The sequence below is a fragment of the Trifolium pratense genome, linkage group LG5 (assembly GCF_020283565.1).
Source record: "Trifolium pratense cultivar HEN17-A07 linkage group LG5, ARS_RC_1.1, whole genome shotgun sequence".
Taxonomy (NCBI): domain Eukaryota; kingdom Viridiplantae; phylum Streptophyta; class Magnoliopsida; order Fabales; family Fabaceae; genus Trifolium; species Trifolium pratense.
The window spans coordinates 13006786-13026090 of record NC_060063.1 but is presented as its reverse complement, the minus strand read 5'-3'; the positions used below and the strand labels follow the sequence as shown (position 1 = coordinate 13026090).

Sequence of the window (19305 nt, the reverse complement as noted above, 5' to 3'; positions counted from 1 at the left end):
ACACATGAACTAAACTTCATTTCAATGACCATTTACTTAAGATTGAACACGAGCAAACGAATGTTGCTCATGCTATGATTTTGAGCATCACACAAAAAAGTAAATCATTTTGAGCATATAATTAATGAGATAAATAATACGTGTTGTCATTTAGAAGAATATATTATTATTTTTTTGTTACATAGAATATACCGTATGTTTGATATTCCATCCGCTCATTTTTAAATGTCGTTTTAGTATAAAGTTCTCTAACTAAACTAATAGGTTGTTGTATTCTTTCTTTACCAAAAAAAAAAAGTTGTTGTATTCTTTTTTTCAATTGACTATCATTGTAATCCACTATTTTTGTTTATCCAAATAAATTCAGCTTACGGTCTTCCTTTCTCCATTAAATTTTATGAAAAATGAGAAGTGAAGTTACTGAGAAAATAAGGGTATTATTGAAAAAATTATAACTTTAAACTATCAAAACAATAATTAAATAGAAAAAAAAATCATTCTAAAACGATACTTAAAATGAAATGGATGAAGTATGTTATACAAATATTGCATAAATATTGGTTTCAAAAAAAAAAAAAAAACCTGCATAAATATTTCTCAACATAATTTATCTATTTATTTGAATAAAATTTCACAACATAATTAATCCCTACTTGACTTCAATTATTAATTATTGTTGAGCCGCTGACAAAATGCAACAGTTAAGAGTTAAGACTATATTCTCGTATACTATATCAATTACTACTGCATCCTTAATTATAAGCAAAAATTTGCTTTCCAGATTTATTGAATACTTAATGTATGTGGTCTATATTATAGACCAGATTCATCAGTTATTGAATTAATCTGAAAAGTTAATTTTTGCTTATAATTAAGGATGGAGGTCGGAGGGAATATCAACCTATTTTTATTATGAACTTAATTATTTGCATCTAAATAGGGTCATCTGGACACTAATTAAGCTTATTAATAACAAAATCATGTTTTGGAACTTGTGCATTCAACACCTTAAAAGTGTAAAAAGTTCCTTTGCAATCATTAATTTTATCTTTTATTTTTATTTTTGGTATGTTTAACCGGTGTTCGGAGGCATCGTTTAGTATGGCCCTTTAATTTTAAAGTTATTTTACATATGCGTCCAATAATATACCAACACATCATGTATTGTGTTTAAAAACATATGACGTGTCACATTCATTAAATGATGTGGTAACACATCATTGGATGTATGTGTAAAAAACTAAAAACTTTACACTAACACTGCACAATAATTAAACTCATATATATAGAAACATCAAGCATTGCCTTTAAAGAGGGGTATAAAAATACAGAAAAAGAGGGATAAAGAGGGGTATAAAAATTCACAAAAGGAACAATAAAGAGGGGTATAAAAATACAGAAAAAGAAACAATAAGACATACCCATCTATTGTACAAAGATCAATTCAGAATTAACCATCTATAATGGCCCCTAAATATAAAGGAGATACTAAGCCCTATCCAAAAGAATGAGAGACGAAGAGGAGATCGAAAAGATGAAGGGAAGAAAGCAGGCCCAAACCCTTCCAAGACCAGCAAAAACTGGGATCACCACCACCTCACAAAGACCCTAATGCACGACTCCAACACAAAAATCGGATGCTCCTCCCATTCATATAAGGAATACAAGTTTCCATGATTTTTGGCTAGATATCACTTCCAAGATAGAAGTTTTACCTTATCAACGAGGTAATAAGGAGATGAAGTTTTCATAGCAAAGATCAAGTCATTCAGGGAGTTCCAGATAGACCAAATAATACCAAGTCAAACTACTGATCATGCACCTTAGATGATCCCTCCTACCCAACCCAACCCTAGAAAAATCTCAAAGAGTCCGAAAATCCCCACAGGCAGCGCACAAGCAATCCTAACCACCTAAAAAAAGAATACCAGATTGGAGAAGAAAAGCCGCAATTAACAAACGGGAGGTCTGCCGATTCTTCAAAGCACCCACAAAAAACACACAAGTATTATCCTTCTAAAAAGATTTTGACGGGTTAGAATCCTGTCCTGAGCTGTTGTCAAGAGAATGCAATTACTTTGGAAGGCACCCATAACCTCCACACCCTAGCTAGAATATGACCATTAACAGTAGTAGGCACCAAGCACTAGAGGTCCGCATAAGTAAAGAGTCGGCCGACTTTATTGAGAAATTTCTTGTTAGGTCATGATTTCAACGCCCACGAATCAGGAACAATAGAGGGCCTAATTACTACATCGTCGTGGTTACTGCATCAAATCCGTTTCAAGATGAATACAGCCCACCACAAGCCAATTGTTTCCTAAAATACACGATTTATAGAAAAATATATAATTCACACTATGTGTACCCTTTCTGGAAAATAAGTACTAGGTCATTCACCAGTTGGTGAGAATGTGCCTTAAATTGAATGAATTAATTTTATGAGATGTTGGACATGTTGATTTGAACAAGGTTTTGCACGATTTGAGTCATGCATGCAGTAAAAATTCAATAACAACCAAGTATACACATCTATTCAATAAACGTTAATTTATGTTGAAAAATCCGCTGAATGTTATAAAAAATGAATCAAACAGTTAAACCAATTGAATTGTAATTAAGCTAGCAATAGTTGATTATTTGAGTTCAATCACTTTTTCTTAGTTCAGACATTTTCCAAATTCAGTTTGAAACTATTGGTTTACAAATACAACTAATTTTATTTTTTACTAGTGTCCGGCTCACTGAATCGCTTAATCTGATCCGGGGGTTAGTTATAACATCAAATAATTTTAACCCCCTCCAGATCGTAGTTATGGAATCGAACTGTAGTCCTTCATAACAAATTCAGCGTCTATTACTCCTAAACCAATGTTCGTTTTCGAATACAGTTATTATTATGACTAGAATTTATGAGATAAATAATACCCAGTTGTTATTTAGAAGAGTATGTTATATTCTTTTGTTACATATAATATATGTTTGATGTGTGATACAAAATACTGCCAAAATAATGAAATATTTTTCAACATAATTAATATCTACTTGGCTTTCATTCATTAATTATTCAATTATTATATTTGCAACTGTTAAGAGCATGCTTAACAACCTATTTCTTGAACTTATTTGCATCTAAATTATTATGTTATTGTATCATTGACCTTGACTCTGATTTTTGTAGTTAATTGGAATTACTGACCAGCTTTATTTTTATAATAATTAAAATAGCGTTCAACTAGTAGTTTTATCTTTTGTAAAAAAAGAAAAAGAAAACTAGTGGTTTTATTGTATTGGAGAATGTTAATATGTACTTTTAGAGCACAAGTTAAGAAAGTAAATATAGAAATTATTGTTTATAATTTGTGCATTTTAATGTCTTAAATATTACATTTCTTGAATTGTTAAATACAGAATTTTTATATTAAGTTATCTTAGCATGTGCCCTAGCTAAAGACACATATTAACTGATACTATTTTATTTTATATATCTTGTTTATTATAATAACATTTTTTTGGATTACCATGATATTAGTACGAAATTTTCACCGTTGTTAGCAATAATTAATCTCAGTCGGGAATCTATAAGACACACAAGATGAATTCTTTTTTTTCTAACAGAATTTTTTTCATAGACATGAGTTAGGAATCGAATATGTGGGGCATTTTATTTTATCGGTTAATATGTGAATCAACTAGTTCTAATTATATCTACTAATTAATCAACATGCTAGTTTATTAATCAAGTTATCAACATGCTAGTTTATAATATCTACTAATTAATCTAAAGCTATTTTGAATCTTCACATACGTGCACATATAAAAAAAGTTTTAGAACGCAGCAGCCACATCTGATTATTGAATACATCTAACAATCTAACTACCATTAATTAGTTTCTTGTATAGGATAATAATCCAGAAATAATTTCTCTTAAAAAGGAAAAGACTTGTATTAACTAAGAAAGGGTGTTTCATCCAAAATAAGAAAGATCCAAGTGTGGAATGAAAACAAAAAAGAAATGTAAGGTAAATACAAGTGGATCACATTCACAGTTTCACACACAATTATTTCTAGAAAAAAGTGAGACAACTTGGATTGAGCCCAGTGCCGGATCCAGGACCCTGGTTCAGGGGGTGCAAAATTATTATTATTTTTTTTTGTATTAATCCTTTGATTTTCAGAGAAAGAGGATCCGAGTAATTCATAATTCGACCAAGAAATAAGTAAAATCTAAGAAAAAATTAATTTCATCATAGATTAAACTCAAGTTCTCTCGAACAATTCATTTTAGGAACGCTCACTAATCAATTAAACTAAGTGTCTTACTTAATTTAATACTATATAATATGTGTAATTAATTAATATATATACCAATGTTGCAACTATATAAGTCTATAAGTAATACACATCCTTCTATATAATCTGTTGGTTAAAGTTTGCATTCTTAAGGCTAAGACATAGGTTCTACCTGACGACAATACTTTGAAAAAGATGTAATATTAGGGAAAAATATACGAAAAATTAAAGATTGCTTGTCAATTTGTCAGCAAAAAAAGATGAAAAGACTAATGGTCAGTCTGTACAACTACAAACAGATCACTTTATTAACCAATGAGACACAAAATTGGGGCACAAAGGTAAACAATTCGGTCCAGAGTTCAAAGAAAAATTTTCAGGGGATGCAAAGTATAAACAATATAGGATATTAGGTGTAATTTCCCAAAATTCAGGGTGTGCAGGTGCACCCCCTGGTTGCACACTGGATCCGCCCCTGATTGAGCCAGAATCATTTCCAAGCAGCCACGTATATAACTTAATATAGGATTTTTCATTGTTACTCAACCTTTTACTTTTTATTTGAGAATACATATAACATCTACACCTTAATTAAAATTGATACATTTTATGATAGTATTTCCATAGAAACATAAAATGTATCACTTGAAGCTAACTATAGATAAATTATGGTGCAATTTTAACTTTAAGTTAGATTTTTAAATTTTTTAACCGCCGATATAATCTCACAGTATACATTATATCAACCAATACTCGTGTTCTATTCAATATTACCTGTATTTAATAAAAAAATTCATAAACTGTTAATTTTAATGAGTCTCAATAATATGTCAAATGATTTTTTATTTTTTTAAAAAAATTATGGATGTTCTATATAATATAAACTTTCAATTCAACTGTGAATTTTAAAAAATTTATATTCGTTATAATAATATTCATGACTTGTTCATCTTGGAAGACTTGGTGAAGTATTTTACCATAGACTTACTTGGCCTATATTTATATATATGCACAAACAACAACTATTAGATCTTGAATTGAGGTGTTTATAAATGATTGTGTTAATGGTGAAAGTTCAGTTGGAAGAGCTCATGATTGGTGATGATTAGCGTGATTTCTTGGTTCAGAGGGGATTAATATATGTAAAAATGTTAGCACTCTAACGCTTAAGTCAGTATTTGAATTAGGTAAGAGAATGCTAATATGGAGGCGCATATGTCATACATTGGAATTGATTTATGAATGCATATATATATAAGAATATTATGATTTTAATGTAATGGGCCCCCCATGTGTGTAGAGAATCAACCACACATATCACCTGGAGTGTCATTTATTTGGAGTGTCATTTATCTAGTGTGTACGCTGGATATAAGATTATGTGGACCTTCGGTCCGTGCTCGTCCTAGTCATTCTGTGGTCATTTACACCACGTGTAGTCCTTATCCGTTTGTATTGGATCTTTATATCTATTGGACTTTAGCCAGACCAGAACATATCTTTCGTTGGGAGTCTGCAAATAATTTGAACAAGAAGATGAAAAATATGATGATGAAGATTGCACATAAATTTTCAAAGCGTGTGTATCACACTAAGCTTTAGGTTCGATATTCACCCCATCAGTTTATGCAAACCGGATGCAAATGGGTTCACCGACAAATCCCCTTCAGGATACTTTGGAAACCTTGACATGGATTGCACACAAATATAAAGCATATCGATCAATGGTAGTTTACATAATAAAGTTCCTTCAATGACTCTCGTGCACTAGATAGAGAAATGAAGAAATGACTTAGAAATATTTTAGATAGAATTTTGACTCATGGAAACATGATTTCAGTTATGTGTTTTCTGCCTCTTAAGTATCTCTATTTATAGAGAAACTTATGCCAAATCATGAAGGGACACAACCCTTGAAATGTTTTCAAAAATGTAAATTTTAATCTCAAACTAACCATTGCAACCTTTCAAATATATTTTGGAAATTTCCAACAATCTCCCACCTTTTTCAAAATATATCTAAATTCATTATTCCAGAAATCTCGTGGTTTTAATAAGGTATCTTACGATTTGAACAATTACTTAGTAAGTTAAGCTTCCAATCATCTCCAAATAGATTGGTAGAAAAGCTTTGAAACAATTATTCATTAGAACAATCGTGCATAACTCATATATGAAATATCAGTATCATTGATCGAATTATCTCATGAAATATCCTTTTCATGAGAATTTAAGAGTCAAGCTTTTGAACTCTATGAAGCGGTCCCACTTCATTCTCATATAGATAGACTATATCATAAATACACCCATATAGTTATGCACTCAAGCAAACATATGCTATATGTCTATTAAGAGGAAAAGCTCATCCAACCATTTTTTTTTATGGTCCAAGTACTTTTACTCCGTAGGATGTATTAATTGTTATGTACTTCAATCACTCTAATAGTGTACTTAAATCATTGAAGTCAAGACATCATATCCTTGTCAATCCTAATGATGTCTTCAACGACATAACCATTTAAACACATCATACCAATAAACTTTGAATATTCAATCAACCACATATCTATGTCTTTTACAAACTTTGAATATCCTTTATATATTCTTGATAGATTTAACAAACTATTATAAAACCATTGATGATAGTCAATTATATGATGTTTTTAGTAGTATTTTTGGTTAGTTTTTAGTAGTTTTAGTAGTGTTTGAAGACCAAATCCAAGTAAATACCTAAAGTTACGAAATTATTTGACCAAGAAGCAAGAAAAGTGGAAAATGCGCATAAAAAGGGCAAAAAAGGAAAAAATACGCTCAAAACCACATCGTACCAAAAACGGCATAACTAGAGTTACGAGTGTAGCATCGAGGCATGTGACCATGCATTGGAAAGCTAAGACAAAGAGCTACAACTTTCGTGTTGGAGCAAAAATCGAATTATGCACGACATCGCGCCACGATGAAAATGCTGTAAATCTGCGCAGAATCAGAAAATCGTGTGCTCCAAGTAAAAATCTCATCGCGGTACGATGGTGCGTGCAGCCCAAGTCCAAAAACACTATAAATAGAGCTCTCCTCCTTCATAATTATTCATTTAGAAGTTTAGAGAGCTATAAGCCTCTAAGGAGCAAAGGAGGAGGAGGAGCAAGGAGGGCTAAGGAGCTCTCAAGGGAAGGAGACTCTCCCACCATCGGGAGACGAAGCTTCCTCCGCAAGGAATCGAGATTATTTTTATGCATATTTTCTTTATTGTTCAATATTCTTAATAGTAGCTAAGTCCCTTTAGGTTAGGTCGAGTAGATGAACTCCCTTATGAACGCTCAGGCATGTAATTTGGTTCGAACAAGACTATATACAATTACTATTTAGTTATTATCTGTTATCGTCTCTGCTTATTTATACACTTTCATATATGAATGACCACATATTTTGTTAGTAACTAGAGTCAAAGTGGATCCCGTGACACATCTGAGACTCCGAACTAAAGAGATAATATAACCAACCAACATGAGACCATTAAATTCAGTATCTGAGGTTAGGTTTGTGATTAAGATTAGCACATAATTAAATTCTGCATGATATTAAGTTAATCAAAGAAGGTAGGAGAACACGTGACAACTTTTTAAACGTTGAACTCGAGGGTAAAGATACTATAAAAAATAATTTGTTACACGTTGAACTTAAGGGTAGAGATACTATAAAAACAAGGGGGAAACCTACCAGCGGTTGATTTCACTTTGTCAATTGCAATAGCGGTAAGGACTGGTAACACTGAACTTATCTTAATAGAAATTAATCTACCAGATAATAAAGCAAGCAGATATAGCGCCCAGTTACCGAGCAGGAATAGGGGAGGGATTCGAAAGCACTTAACCTACTTTTATCATCTTGAACTCTTTCTTTTACGTTTCGTCTTATGATATCTAACTTCTGTCTCAAAACCTTTTTCAAACAAACAAAGCGAAAGCAAAACTATCTTAATTCCTAAACGAAACTAGTCGCCTTGGCACGATCCCTGTGGATACGAACTCATTCTAAACACTAGAGTGTGAATTATTACTCGACGACAGACTGGTCCACTTTCCAGAATGCAGTCAAGTTTTTGGCGCCGTTGCCGGGGATTGTGTTTACAAGGAAGTTAGGAATTTAGCGTAAGTTAGGAATTTTTTTTTTCAAAAAAAAAAAATTGAAAAATTTAAAAAAAAAAATTAAAAATTCGTTCTTGCAAAGATTGAACTATCAGACGATTCTGGCTAGGCAAGATTTGGTACTTAAGCGATCCTCGTGATCCACCTCTCTTACCTGGGAATCACTGTAGTGAGATACTTGCAAAAACTATAAAAAAAATTAAAAACCTAAAAGAGATCTTTTTGTTAAAAATCCTATCTTGAATCTATATAATCTGATTCTCTTTTTCTCTGTACTTTAGTACTAATCAGTTTCTTTGAGTTTAAGTCATTACAATAGAATGTAACCATGATGAATGTTCGAATATTCTAAAATTCTGCATCAATGCTAGCAAAGTCCTCAATGCACCCATAGAATGTGTCTTTCAACTTTACCATGAATTCATCCAAAGACCTAGGAGACATTCGTCCTTTGAAGAAGCCTTGAGTGAATATATAGAAGAATATTCTAACGAGGATTTTGAAACACAAGATGGCGCGTCAACTGAATCAGTTACAAACCAAATTGAGCAAAATTCCAGGGTTTACACATTGGAAGACTTTCGTACAACAGAGGTACACTTTGAAGATGAAGAACTATCACAAACCAAGGAGACAGATGCCATAGACCTGAAGAGATTTAAGGATACATTGAAGGAGTTAAAAGATGAATGCATATCCATGTCCGAAGAAATTAGCGCAATACTCAGAAGGGAACCTCAACCAAAGCGGGACGACACAAAATGTCTCCCAATACCTTGTTCTATTGGGGAGGTGAACATTGAAGAAGCGCTCTCTGATTTAGATTCTAACATTAATTTAATTACTCCATCTCTTGCAGACAGGTGGATTATGACTAGCAACATGGAAGAAGCACATGATGAAAAACAAGATGAAGAGGAGGATCAAGACAAGCTCTTTCCAAATTATGATTCTGAACTCCAAAATATTTTGGACTATTTCATGAAGACCAATCAAGCTTCATTTGATAAAATTAAAGCTCTATGCGGTAATCTAGTCGAGAAAACATATGATTCGGGAAGGCAATTGGTTAAAATAGAAATGGACCGATGTGACAAAGAAGCTATAAAAGAAACGTCAAACGTACGGGATGAAAATTTCTATAGGGGAGCTGATCCCCAACCAAGGAAGTTTCAAGAGCAAGATCTCCAACAAAAAGAGTATCCTAGAGATAAAGCCGAGGAAAAAGCAGAAATTTATATAGCGCCAGTTACCGAGTAGGAATAAGGGAGGGATTCCAAAGCACTTAACCTACTTTTATCATCTTGAACTCTTTCTTTTATCTTTAGTCTTATAATATCTAACTTCAGTCTCAAAACCTTTTTCAAACAAACAAAGCGAAAGCAAAACTATCTTAATTCCTAAACGAAACTAGTCGCCTTGGCACGATCCATGTGGATACGAACTCATTCTAAACAGTAGAGTGTGAATTATTACTCGACGACGGACTGGTCCACTTGCCAGACTGCAGTCAACCATGACACTTTGCCATTGGACCATTGTGGCATATGTACAAACTTTATGTCATTATTCTCTGCTATTACATATTTAAACCATTTCAATTTGAAGTCCTACTTCCACTTGAATGTATCCAAAATCTCATACACTCAATGCATGTGACATTAACAATGCCAACAAACATGATCATAAATATTTGTCACGACTAACTTTCATTTCATAAGATGGCTTCACATATGTAGCGGTCTAAAATTAATACTTTAGAATTAACTTTCAATTCACATATGGCTTCACTTAAAATTAATACTTTAAAATTTATTTGTTCAAGTTATTTCCAGTAGTCTCCCAACGAAAGATCTAACAATATCTTTAGGTTCGATTCACCCCGCCAATTTATGGAAATCGGATGTAAATGGGTTCATGTGAATCCCCTTGAGGATACTTTAGAAACCTTGACAAGTATTGTACATACATGTCAAACATATCGATCAATGGTAGTTTACGGAATAAAGTTCTTTCAATGACTTTCGTACACTAAAGAAATGAAGAAATAACTTAGAAATATTTTAGACGGAATTCCGACTTCATGGAAATATGATTTCAGTTATGTGTTTTTTTGCCTTTTAAGTGTCTCTATTTATAGAGAAACTTATGTCAAATGATCAAAAAAACACAATAATTTAATGATTTTCAAAAATGTAAATTTGAATCTCAAACCATTACAACCTTTCAATTATATTTTGGAAATTATCAAACAACAATCACACAAAAGAAACAATAAAATACATATACCATAAAATACCATAGAAAAAAAAAGGACATAACTTATAAGTTATACACAACATTTAATTTTGTACTATTAATTAATGAGTAAACTGTCAAATACCCTCCTGAAATTTTAAAATTCGTCAAATACCCACATGAAATTTGGAAATAGGCAAATATCCCCGAAATTATAAAAAGTCAATCAAATTGCCCCCTGCCACTACCAGTCAGAGTCCACGTCAGGGGGTAATTTGATTGATGTTTTATAATTTCAGGAGGGTATTTGCCTATTTTCAAATTTCGAGGAATATTTAACGAATTTTGAAATTTCAAGAAAGTATTTGGCGGCTTACTCATTAATTAATGTGAAACAAACAGTATAAATTTTGTCATATCCTACTAGAGAGGACACCCAAGCCAAGGGCCCTAATTTAATTAACGCCCCAGATTTGGTCGTTTGTCTACAGTATCTTTGATTTGGTGGGTTGTAGCCGCAATGTATGAAGTATGAACCTCCCAATGTACTGTACTTTTCAACTGGCTGTTTAAGTATCTTGCTGTCAACTTCATACACTTACATAATTCCCAAAAAATGAAAAACTAGTAAATGAATTTCAATGATATATACTACCCGGCTAACTCCCCGTTCCTAGTTATAAAGCTCTGTTTGACCAGTATACGTATGTTAATATGTATAAAAAAAAACTATATGTATGTCAATGCACAATATTGATTACTAATATTTTTAATTGTCCATTAGTAAAAATTATAAAATTTAATATTTTAAAATACTCTTCAAAATAAATTGAATTAGATCTTATATGCTAATATTTACATTTATATATTATTAAAAAATACGGCTAAAACAAGATAAATGAATAGTACATCGGACAAAAAATTTCACATCAATATCATTTATATAATTTTTATTTTTATATTGATATTTTGTCCCTTTTTTTCATATTTTTTATTGACACCAAACATATGTAATTTGTATTTTATACAGGTGTTAAAGATTCAATGAGTTAAAGATTTGGAAATCTAGGATATGATATACTATTTTGTGGGTCTAAATAATATAATGTTTTTCTAGAAAACGCTAACTAGTTTTTTTGACACTAGGGTTCAGTGAACTAATTTTTATTTTATTTTTTAACTGGGGAAAAAAAGACGAAATCAAAGGGAAGTGGGTATTTATTAAACAAAGGATGGCTGATTCTCCGTCAGTGTCACAATAACATATTCAAATGATTTTGAATTTGTCTGAAATTTTACACAAATGATTTATATTATATAAACTTTCAATCCAACGATGAATTTTATAAAATTTATATCGGTTAAAACGTTATTGAGAGGTGTAACATCTATATATATATATATATATGGGGAGGGATCAAATTACACCGGTGTAACATTTGAATAATGTTACACCGCTCAATAACGCTTTGACAAATACAAATTTTTCAAAATCCACCGTTGGATTGAAAGTTTATATCGTATAGATCATATATGTTGAATTGTATAAAAATCTAAAATCAAGATTAACGGTATTCAATAAAAACGCATAAACCATTAATCTTCATCGGTCTTAATTAACGGTATTATTTTTTTTAAGTGAGAAAATCATTCTGATTACATGTCCTGGTCCCTATTTAGGGTCCCTCCAACTCATTGCAAAAGTCTTCATTTTGGGACCAGAGTCTCACATCGGCAATTAGGATTGACCAAATTTTTCAAATTTTGAGTATGACCATTCTTTCACCCTTTTGTGATTGTTGGCCAATGGTGGTAGCTTAGCCAGCCAATTTAGAAGATCGTTATAAAAAAAAAGTACAAGTAAAATCAAGGAAGGATTATATTATTGTGTGGCATGTAATTTCTTATTCCAATCATGGCAAATTAATTATGTTTTCTAAAATAATAATTATTAATACAAGTTGTAGAAATTTAAGAGTTATATTTCAAGCGGTGGAGTGATTTTTTTTTCCAACAAAAACAATATTCATTTTATTCAAATTGGTAGAGTACATCTATCAAAATTATTACATATTCAACATCGCTAAAAATTAAAAATGATTAATCTGCGAACAAGTTCACAATATTCGAGTTAATAGCATAAAACAACTTTATCTTTAAGTCTACAATTGATATGACGAAATACAAATGTCCGGAATAATCATGCCTCAGGATCTACAACGTTGAAAACGCTAGAGTCATTGAATATGTATTGGATCTGGATCGAAGCAAATCTGTAAATCTAAACAAAACAAACATCGTACTAAGATGTGACTCAAAACAAACATCGTATCAAGACGGGACTCAAAACAAACACTGTACCAAGACGGGAAATCAAATAAAAAAGACAAAAAACTCAAACGAACTCAAGAATATATAAAAATCACTTATTTAAGTAAAAACGTAATTAAAAATATCAAGAAAGGTGATTTTAGATCAAGAAAAAGAAAACAAGAAAATTAGATTTTTTTTTCTTCCTGCGGCAGCCAGAGAGAGATTTTAATTTTCTACAAGTGGTGGAGTGATGTAATTTAAATTTTTTGTGAAGTTATTTATACATGTGAGATGATTAATATTCTCATTACATTATGTTTTTTTGTTTGAAGAATTCCCATCATATTTTTTTTTTGATAATCAAAATTTTATTATAAGGAGTACAAAGGGGTACTCAAACCCTTACAACAAAAAGCACTAAATTAAGTGCTCATAATACATGACATAGGATTTAAACACCAAAAAAGAAAAGGAATACAAGTCTTACGCCCATACCGACTAGTTAACCACAACCAAGAATGAAGTTTAATTGTCTCCAATAATGTCGAAACATCCGGAATATTGCCCTTAAAAATTACTTTATTGCGAAGATTCCAAATATTCCAAGTGGTTGCCAACCATACCAAGTACCGAACACGACCTTTGTCTTTCATTTTGAACAAATCACCAAATAAAAGAAATTGATCTCTACCTTCGACTCCGGTTTGTAACGATGTCCCTAACCAAGATAAAACTTTGTTCCATACTCCCTCACTAAAAGGACATAAAAAGAAAAGATGATTTTCGTCCTCAGCTTGTTGAAAACAAAAGACGCATGATAATTCATCATGATTAGTCAAAATACCACGATGATGAAGAGCTGTTCTAGTTGGTAATCTATTTAATAATAACCTCCAACCGAAAACATTTACTTTCGAAGGAACATCCGACTTCCAAAGGCGCTGAATGGCCTCGAGCACAAGAGCATCTTGAAGTTGTACCTGCCGCAGGTCTAATAAATACGTGTCACAAGATTTAACCGTGAACAATCCATTCGAATCCGGAATCCAGCGCCACTGATCGTGATTATTGTTGTGGAGGGAAAAACCATCGAACAGACCTTGTAATTCAGTAAGCTGCTGAGCTTCGTTCACACTCAACGATTCAGACCAATTCCACCTCCATAATGGCACTAAACCATTTCCTCGCAGACGTTCAGAAACCTTAACATTCTTGATCGCTTCTTTAGCATACAAATCAGGAAAAAGATCACAAAAAGCCTGATTTCCGTACCATTTAAATTGCCAAAATCCAATGTTATTACCGTTACCAACGCAACAACTAATATTGGATTTAAACCAATTATCACTCATCCCATGCCCGAGACTAATAATATCACGCCACCACAAAGAGGAGTGAGCACTAGGCGTAATATCAAGACCACTCAGCAATAGAGAAGGTAGGTGACCATAACGGTAACGAAGCAAGTCAGCCCAAATTGCATTATCGTGATTCAAAAAACGCCACTTCCACTTGCTAAGCAAAGCCAAATTAAAGAGTTCGATATTTTTTACCCCTAAACCACATTTCTCCTTAGGTAAACAAATTTGATCTCATTTAACCCAGCATACCTTTCTCTCCTCTGCACCACCACCCCACAAAAAGTTTCGCTGAATTTTCTCGATACTTTTTAGCACACAACAAAGAGCCCTGAAAAAAGAGAAAAAATAAAGAGGTATACTAGCCAAAACAGAATTGATCAGAGTGATGCGACCACCGAAGGACAAATGACGGCTATGCCAAGAATTCAAACGTTTAGTCATAACCTCAACAACAGGTTTCCAAGTCTCTCTCCTTCGTGGATTAGCTCCTACCGGTATTCCCAAAAATTTAAATGGAATTGTCGCCGTATTACAAGCTAAAAAAGAGGCCCCAGCTTCAAGAAGGCTTGCACCCACATTGATACCGTAGAGTTTACTCTTCACAAAATTAATTTTTAAACCGGACACCAGTTCAAAACCTCTAAGCATAGACTTAATAGTCCAAAACTTCTCCCAACTGCCTTCTCCCATTATAATGCTATCATCCACGAATTGTAACAATTGGAAGTGAAGATTGACATTTACCTTAAAGCCCCTGAACCTGCCTACATCAACAGCTTTCTTCATCATACTTGCCAAGCCTTCTGCGACAATAAGAAATAAGAACGGAGATAATGGATCACCCTGACGTAAACCTCTTCCCACTTTAAAATCTTCAGTAGGACTGCCGTTAACCAATATGGACATTGAACTTTCGAAGATACATGCTCGCATCCATTTTAACCAACCTTCCGAGAAACCCATTTTAGACATCATGCGATCCAAAAAAACCCAGTTGACTGTATCGTAAGCGCGTTCAAAATCAACTTTGAACAACAGACAATTATCTTTCTTACGTTTGGCGAGATCGATGACTTCATTAAGAACCAACACCCCATCTAAAATCTGACGTTGTGGTAGAAAAGCCGATTGACAAGAGGAGATCAATTTTCCCAACACCTTTTTCAAACGATTCGCCAAAATTTTTGAAAGAATTTTATACAAGCTCCCGATCAAACAAATAGGGCGGTAATCAAAAAGATCCTGCGGATGATCCTTCTTCGGAATAAGTGTCAAAAAAGAAGCAGTCACAACCTTTGGAAGAGCAGCTTTCTCATGAAATTCAGCTAGAAAGTTCATCAAATCTTTTTTCACAATTGGCCAGCACACCTTGAAAAAATGAAGATTAAAACCATCTGGACCTGGGCTCTTGTTACCATCACAACTCCACACTGTTTCTTTTACTTCTGCTTCATCGAAAGGAGCTAAAAGAAAAGCATTGTCATCGACTGATAAAGAATTAAAATCAACACCTTGAAGAAAAGGTCTAGAATTCCAGTCTTCCGAAAGATGCTTAACAAAGTGATTCTTCACTTCTTTTTTAATAGCTGCCACTCCTTCTAGCCAGGTCTCTCCTTGCTTTAACATAACGATCTGATTACGGCGACGACGCCCCTTTATACTTGAATGGAAAAAACGTGAATTAGAATCTCCTTCTTGAATCCACTTCGTTTCTAGATTTTTGACGAAGAAGACTCTCTTTAGAATGAATTTGCTCCCAAAAATTTCTAACCAACTCCTTCGAGTTTAAATCAGTCGGGTAGACATCCCCATTTGCAATTAAGTCCTCTACCTCGTTCAATTCCCTCACTGTTTTGTCAATACACAGATCCTTAAAACCAAAAACATCTCGATTCCACTTCTTCAACGCTTCTTTCAATCTCTTCATCTTTTCTGAAATAACGAAAGTCTTTGTGCCTCTTACATCGGATTGCGCCCAATTTTTTTTCACTAGATCAAGGAATTCTGGATGATCAACCCAACAATTGTTGAATTTAAAGGGTTTAGGCCCCCAATTATGATTAGAACATTCTAACCAAATAGGGCAATGGTCAGAAATATCGCGGTCACCGATCCATTGATAAGATACACCTCCTTGGTGAATAAAACCTTCAGATAAAAGGAATCGATCCAATCTGCTCATTGCCGAACCATCAGAATTGAACCAAGTAAATTTCTTCCCTAGAACCGGGGTATCGATCACTTCCATAGCCTCCATGAAAAGGGAAAATTCTGACCTCTCCGACAAACTCTTACTGCCACTATTACCTCTTCTTTCTCCACTCTTCGATATAGCATTAGAATCACCCCCTAAAACCCAATCTCCGATAGCATTGTTTGATTTAAATTCTAACAAATCCTTCCATAATTTCCGTTTACCAGCCAATGAACAGGGAGAATAGATATTCACAATATACAACAACCTATTTTTCCATTCCACACAAATACCCAAAAAACCAACACCGGTAAAGCTAAAACGAAAAGAAAATAAATCTTTATTCCAAATAGATAACATACCACCAGAGAGACCGATGGATTCTTTAGCTACCCAAACAACCTCTTTATATCCCCATAAACCGTGTATCATAGAATCAGTGAAAGCAGATCTTTTTGTTTCTTGTAATAAACACATATCAAATGCACCTGAATGTAATAATGAACTCAGTCGACGTAGTTTCGCCGCGTCACCCCACCCCCTCAAATTAATAGACATAATCTTCATGATAAAACCGTGTTATGCTGCTCCCTCAAACGTCTCGCTGTTTCATCGCTCTTTTCATTATTGAGAATTTTTTCGACATAAATGCCCTCCACCTCTTCACCCACTACCCCTAACTCCGTCGCTCCCTGCCATAACTTCTGAGCCGATTCCTGATCATATTTCTCCATAAATCTTCGGTTGCAATTGCGAAAATCTGACGAACTAAGAGAACTACAACAGAGAATCTCGCCGGCCGATGACAAAGATGAAGCTGGTTTCCTGCTCGAACGATGTTGCGAAGGAGGGTTGCGCGTTACACCATTGAACTCAGACACAGAACGACAAGATGAAACCTCATCCTCGATTGGGTTAGCACGAAAAGACGAAAAAGATAAGTCTGGATTTGGAATCTTCAAGTTCAAGTTTTGGATAGTGTGTTGATGTTTTCTAACTTTTGCAGGTGTTGGGTGAATGCGAGTCATGCCTTTCCCTTGTGCGTCTTGGTTACCAATTGCGCCTGCTTTGGTCAACTTAAGATAAACATTTCGTGGGCCATCACTGTAAACGCCCCTTGTTCTGTGACCTTCACCCCCTCCTTCAGATCCTAGAGAAAGTTGCAAACAACATACCTCTATAGATTGGGTCTCATTTCTAACCACACCACCTGTGATAGATAAATTAGTGTTGCTAGTATGTTGTGTCCCACCTACACCATCCTCATGTGAAGGAAAATCGTGTTTATAACAGAGTGTAAAACGCAGCGGAATTTTAAATTTTTCCTTCGATGGATCCTTGCGAATGGGCATGATCAGGGTTAAATGTTATACCTTTGTAGAACTGAAACAACAAACTCTTTGCTTCTCTTCGTTGATCATAAGCACCGCACGACGGCAGCACCTCTAGCTAGTCCACACGAACAGGTCTTCAACTTTCAGTGCTAGCTGCTACAAGATGAAGGCTTAGGAAGTGCGGTTAGGGTTTCAGAGTTTTATGGTTTCTCTGAAAAACGAATTGTGAAAAAGCTAGCTAAAACTGAACTACACAAGCTTCTATTTATAGAGTTTCCTGTGTGGTCAGTTGGGCCAAACGGTGTTTGGTCTTCTTAAGCCCAAAACTGTTTTTCACTAATCGCACCCTCAAAATAAGTCTTACTTATTTCTTCCATATCGACTGTCCTTATGTGTGTGACCCTGTAGGTTCTTACGACGTTGGCAATAATATTAATCTTAATATTATAAACAGTGAGCGGTATCTAGCAACACATCACTGTTACCCAAGTCACAAGAATGTCACGTGATCTGACAAACCTTTCCGTGATAAAACTCATGTGTATAATTACCCTTTTACCCTTATGTCTATATTGAACACAAGGCATAGTACGTCACCCTTGTTAAGTTCAATATTGGGCCCATAGACATATCTCCTGTTATGTAGGAGGGGTAAATTCCATCTAGGTCACTCATGTCCCTTAGCATGATTCGTGGAATACCCATCAACCAACTTTATAGTCATCCTGTTACGGATAACTTTGAATGGCGACAAAGTACTACACTCCTACATCTAGGGAACATAGTGGTTTCAGGTCGAAGGGTGGAATACACCACTTATCACTATGAGAATATCTTATGACATTTCATAACATACTATGTAGTATTCTCATGGTGGGTCAATCCGATATAAATATTACTCTTAATATTTATATCTATGTGAAGACTCGATAACTCTTTATCTATGATCCGTGAGATGTGATCATCAGTCTACCAACATAATAGTCTCTATGTTTTGATGTTATCCCAATTCACATTAAAGCTCGACTACGGATGTTTTAAGAATAGTGTTTTCATGTGTAATGGATTCTCACGATTAAGTCACACTTAACGTTCCATTCAATGAACTTACTATTCTAGGGACTCTATTATTATTTAGCACATAAACATAATAAAGAAAAGCCTTTATTTAATAAGTAAATTATCCAATACAAGTATCATGCAATTATAAATAATTGGCCTCTAGGGCTTACATCAACATCATGACCCAACAAAATACCACCATCCACTAACCTATTATCCTCCTTGCTTCTAACCCCATCCACACATTTTGAATTTTCCTTCCTTTCCTCCTTATCATTGTTACTACCCAAATTTGGGCCCGAGATATTAACTTGTACAATATTAGCATTAGAGGCTGACTTCAAAGCTAATAACTCTCCCACCT

General features: G+C 33.9%; 1 protein-coding gene across 1 annotated transcript; it reads right to left on the bottom strand.

Moving 5' to 3' along the window:
* Positions 1 to 16032: 16032 nt before the first annotated feature.
* On the bottom strand, positions 16033 to 17103 carry LOC123886064. Its single transcript, XM_045935403.1, has one exon. The coding sequence runs from the start codon at positions 17101 to 17103 to the stop codon at positions 16033 to 16035; it is 1071 nt and encodes a 356-aa protein (XP_045791359.1).
* Positions 17104 to 19305: the final 2202 nt, after the last annotated feature.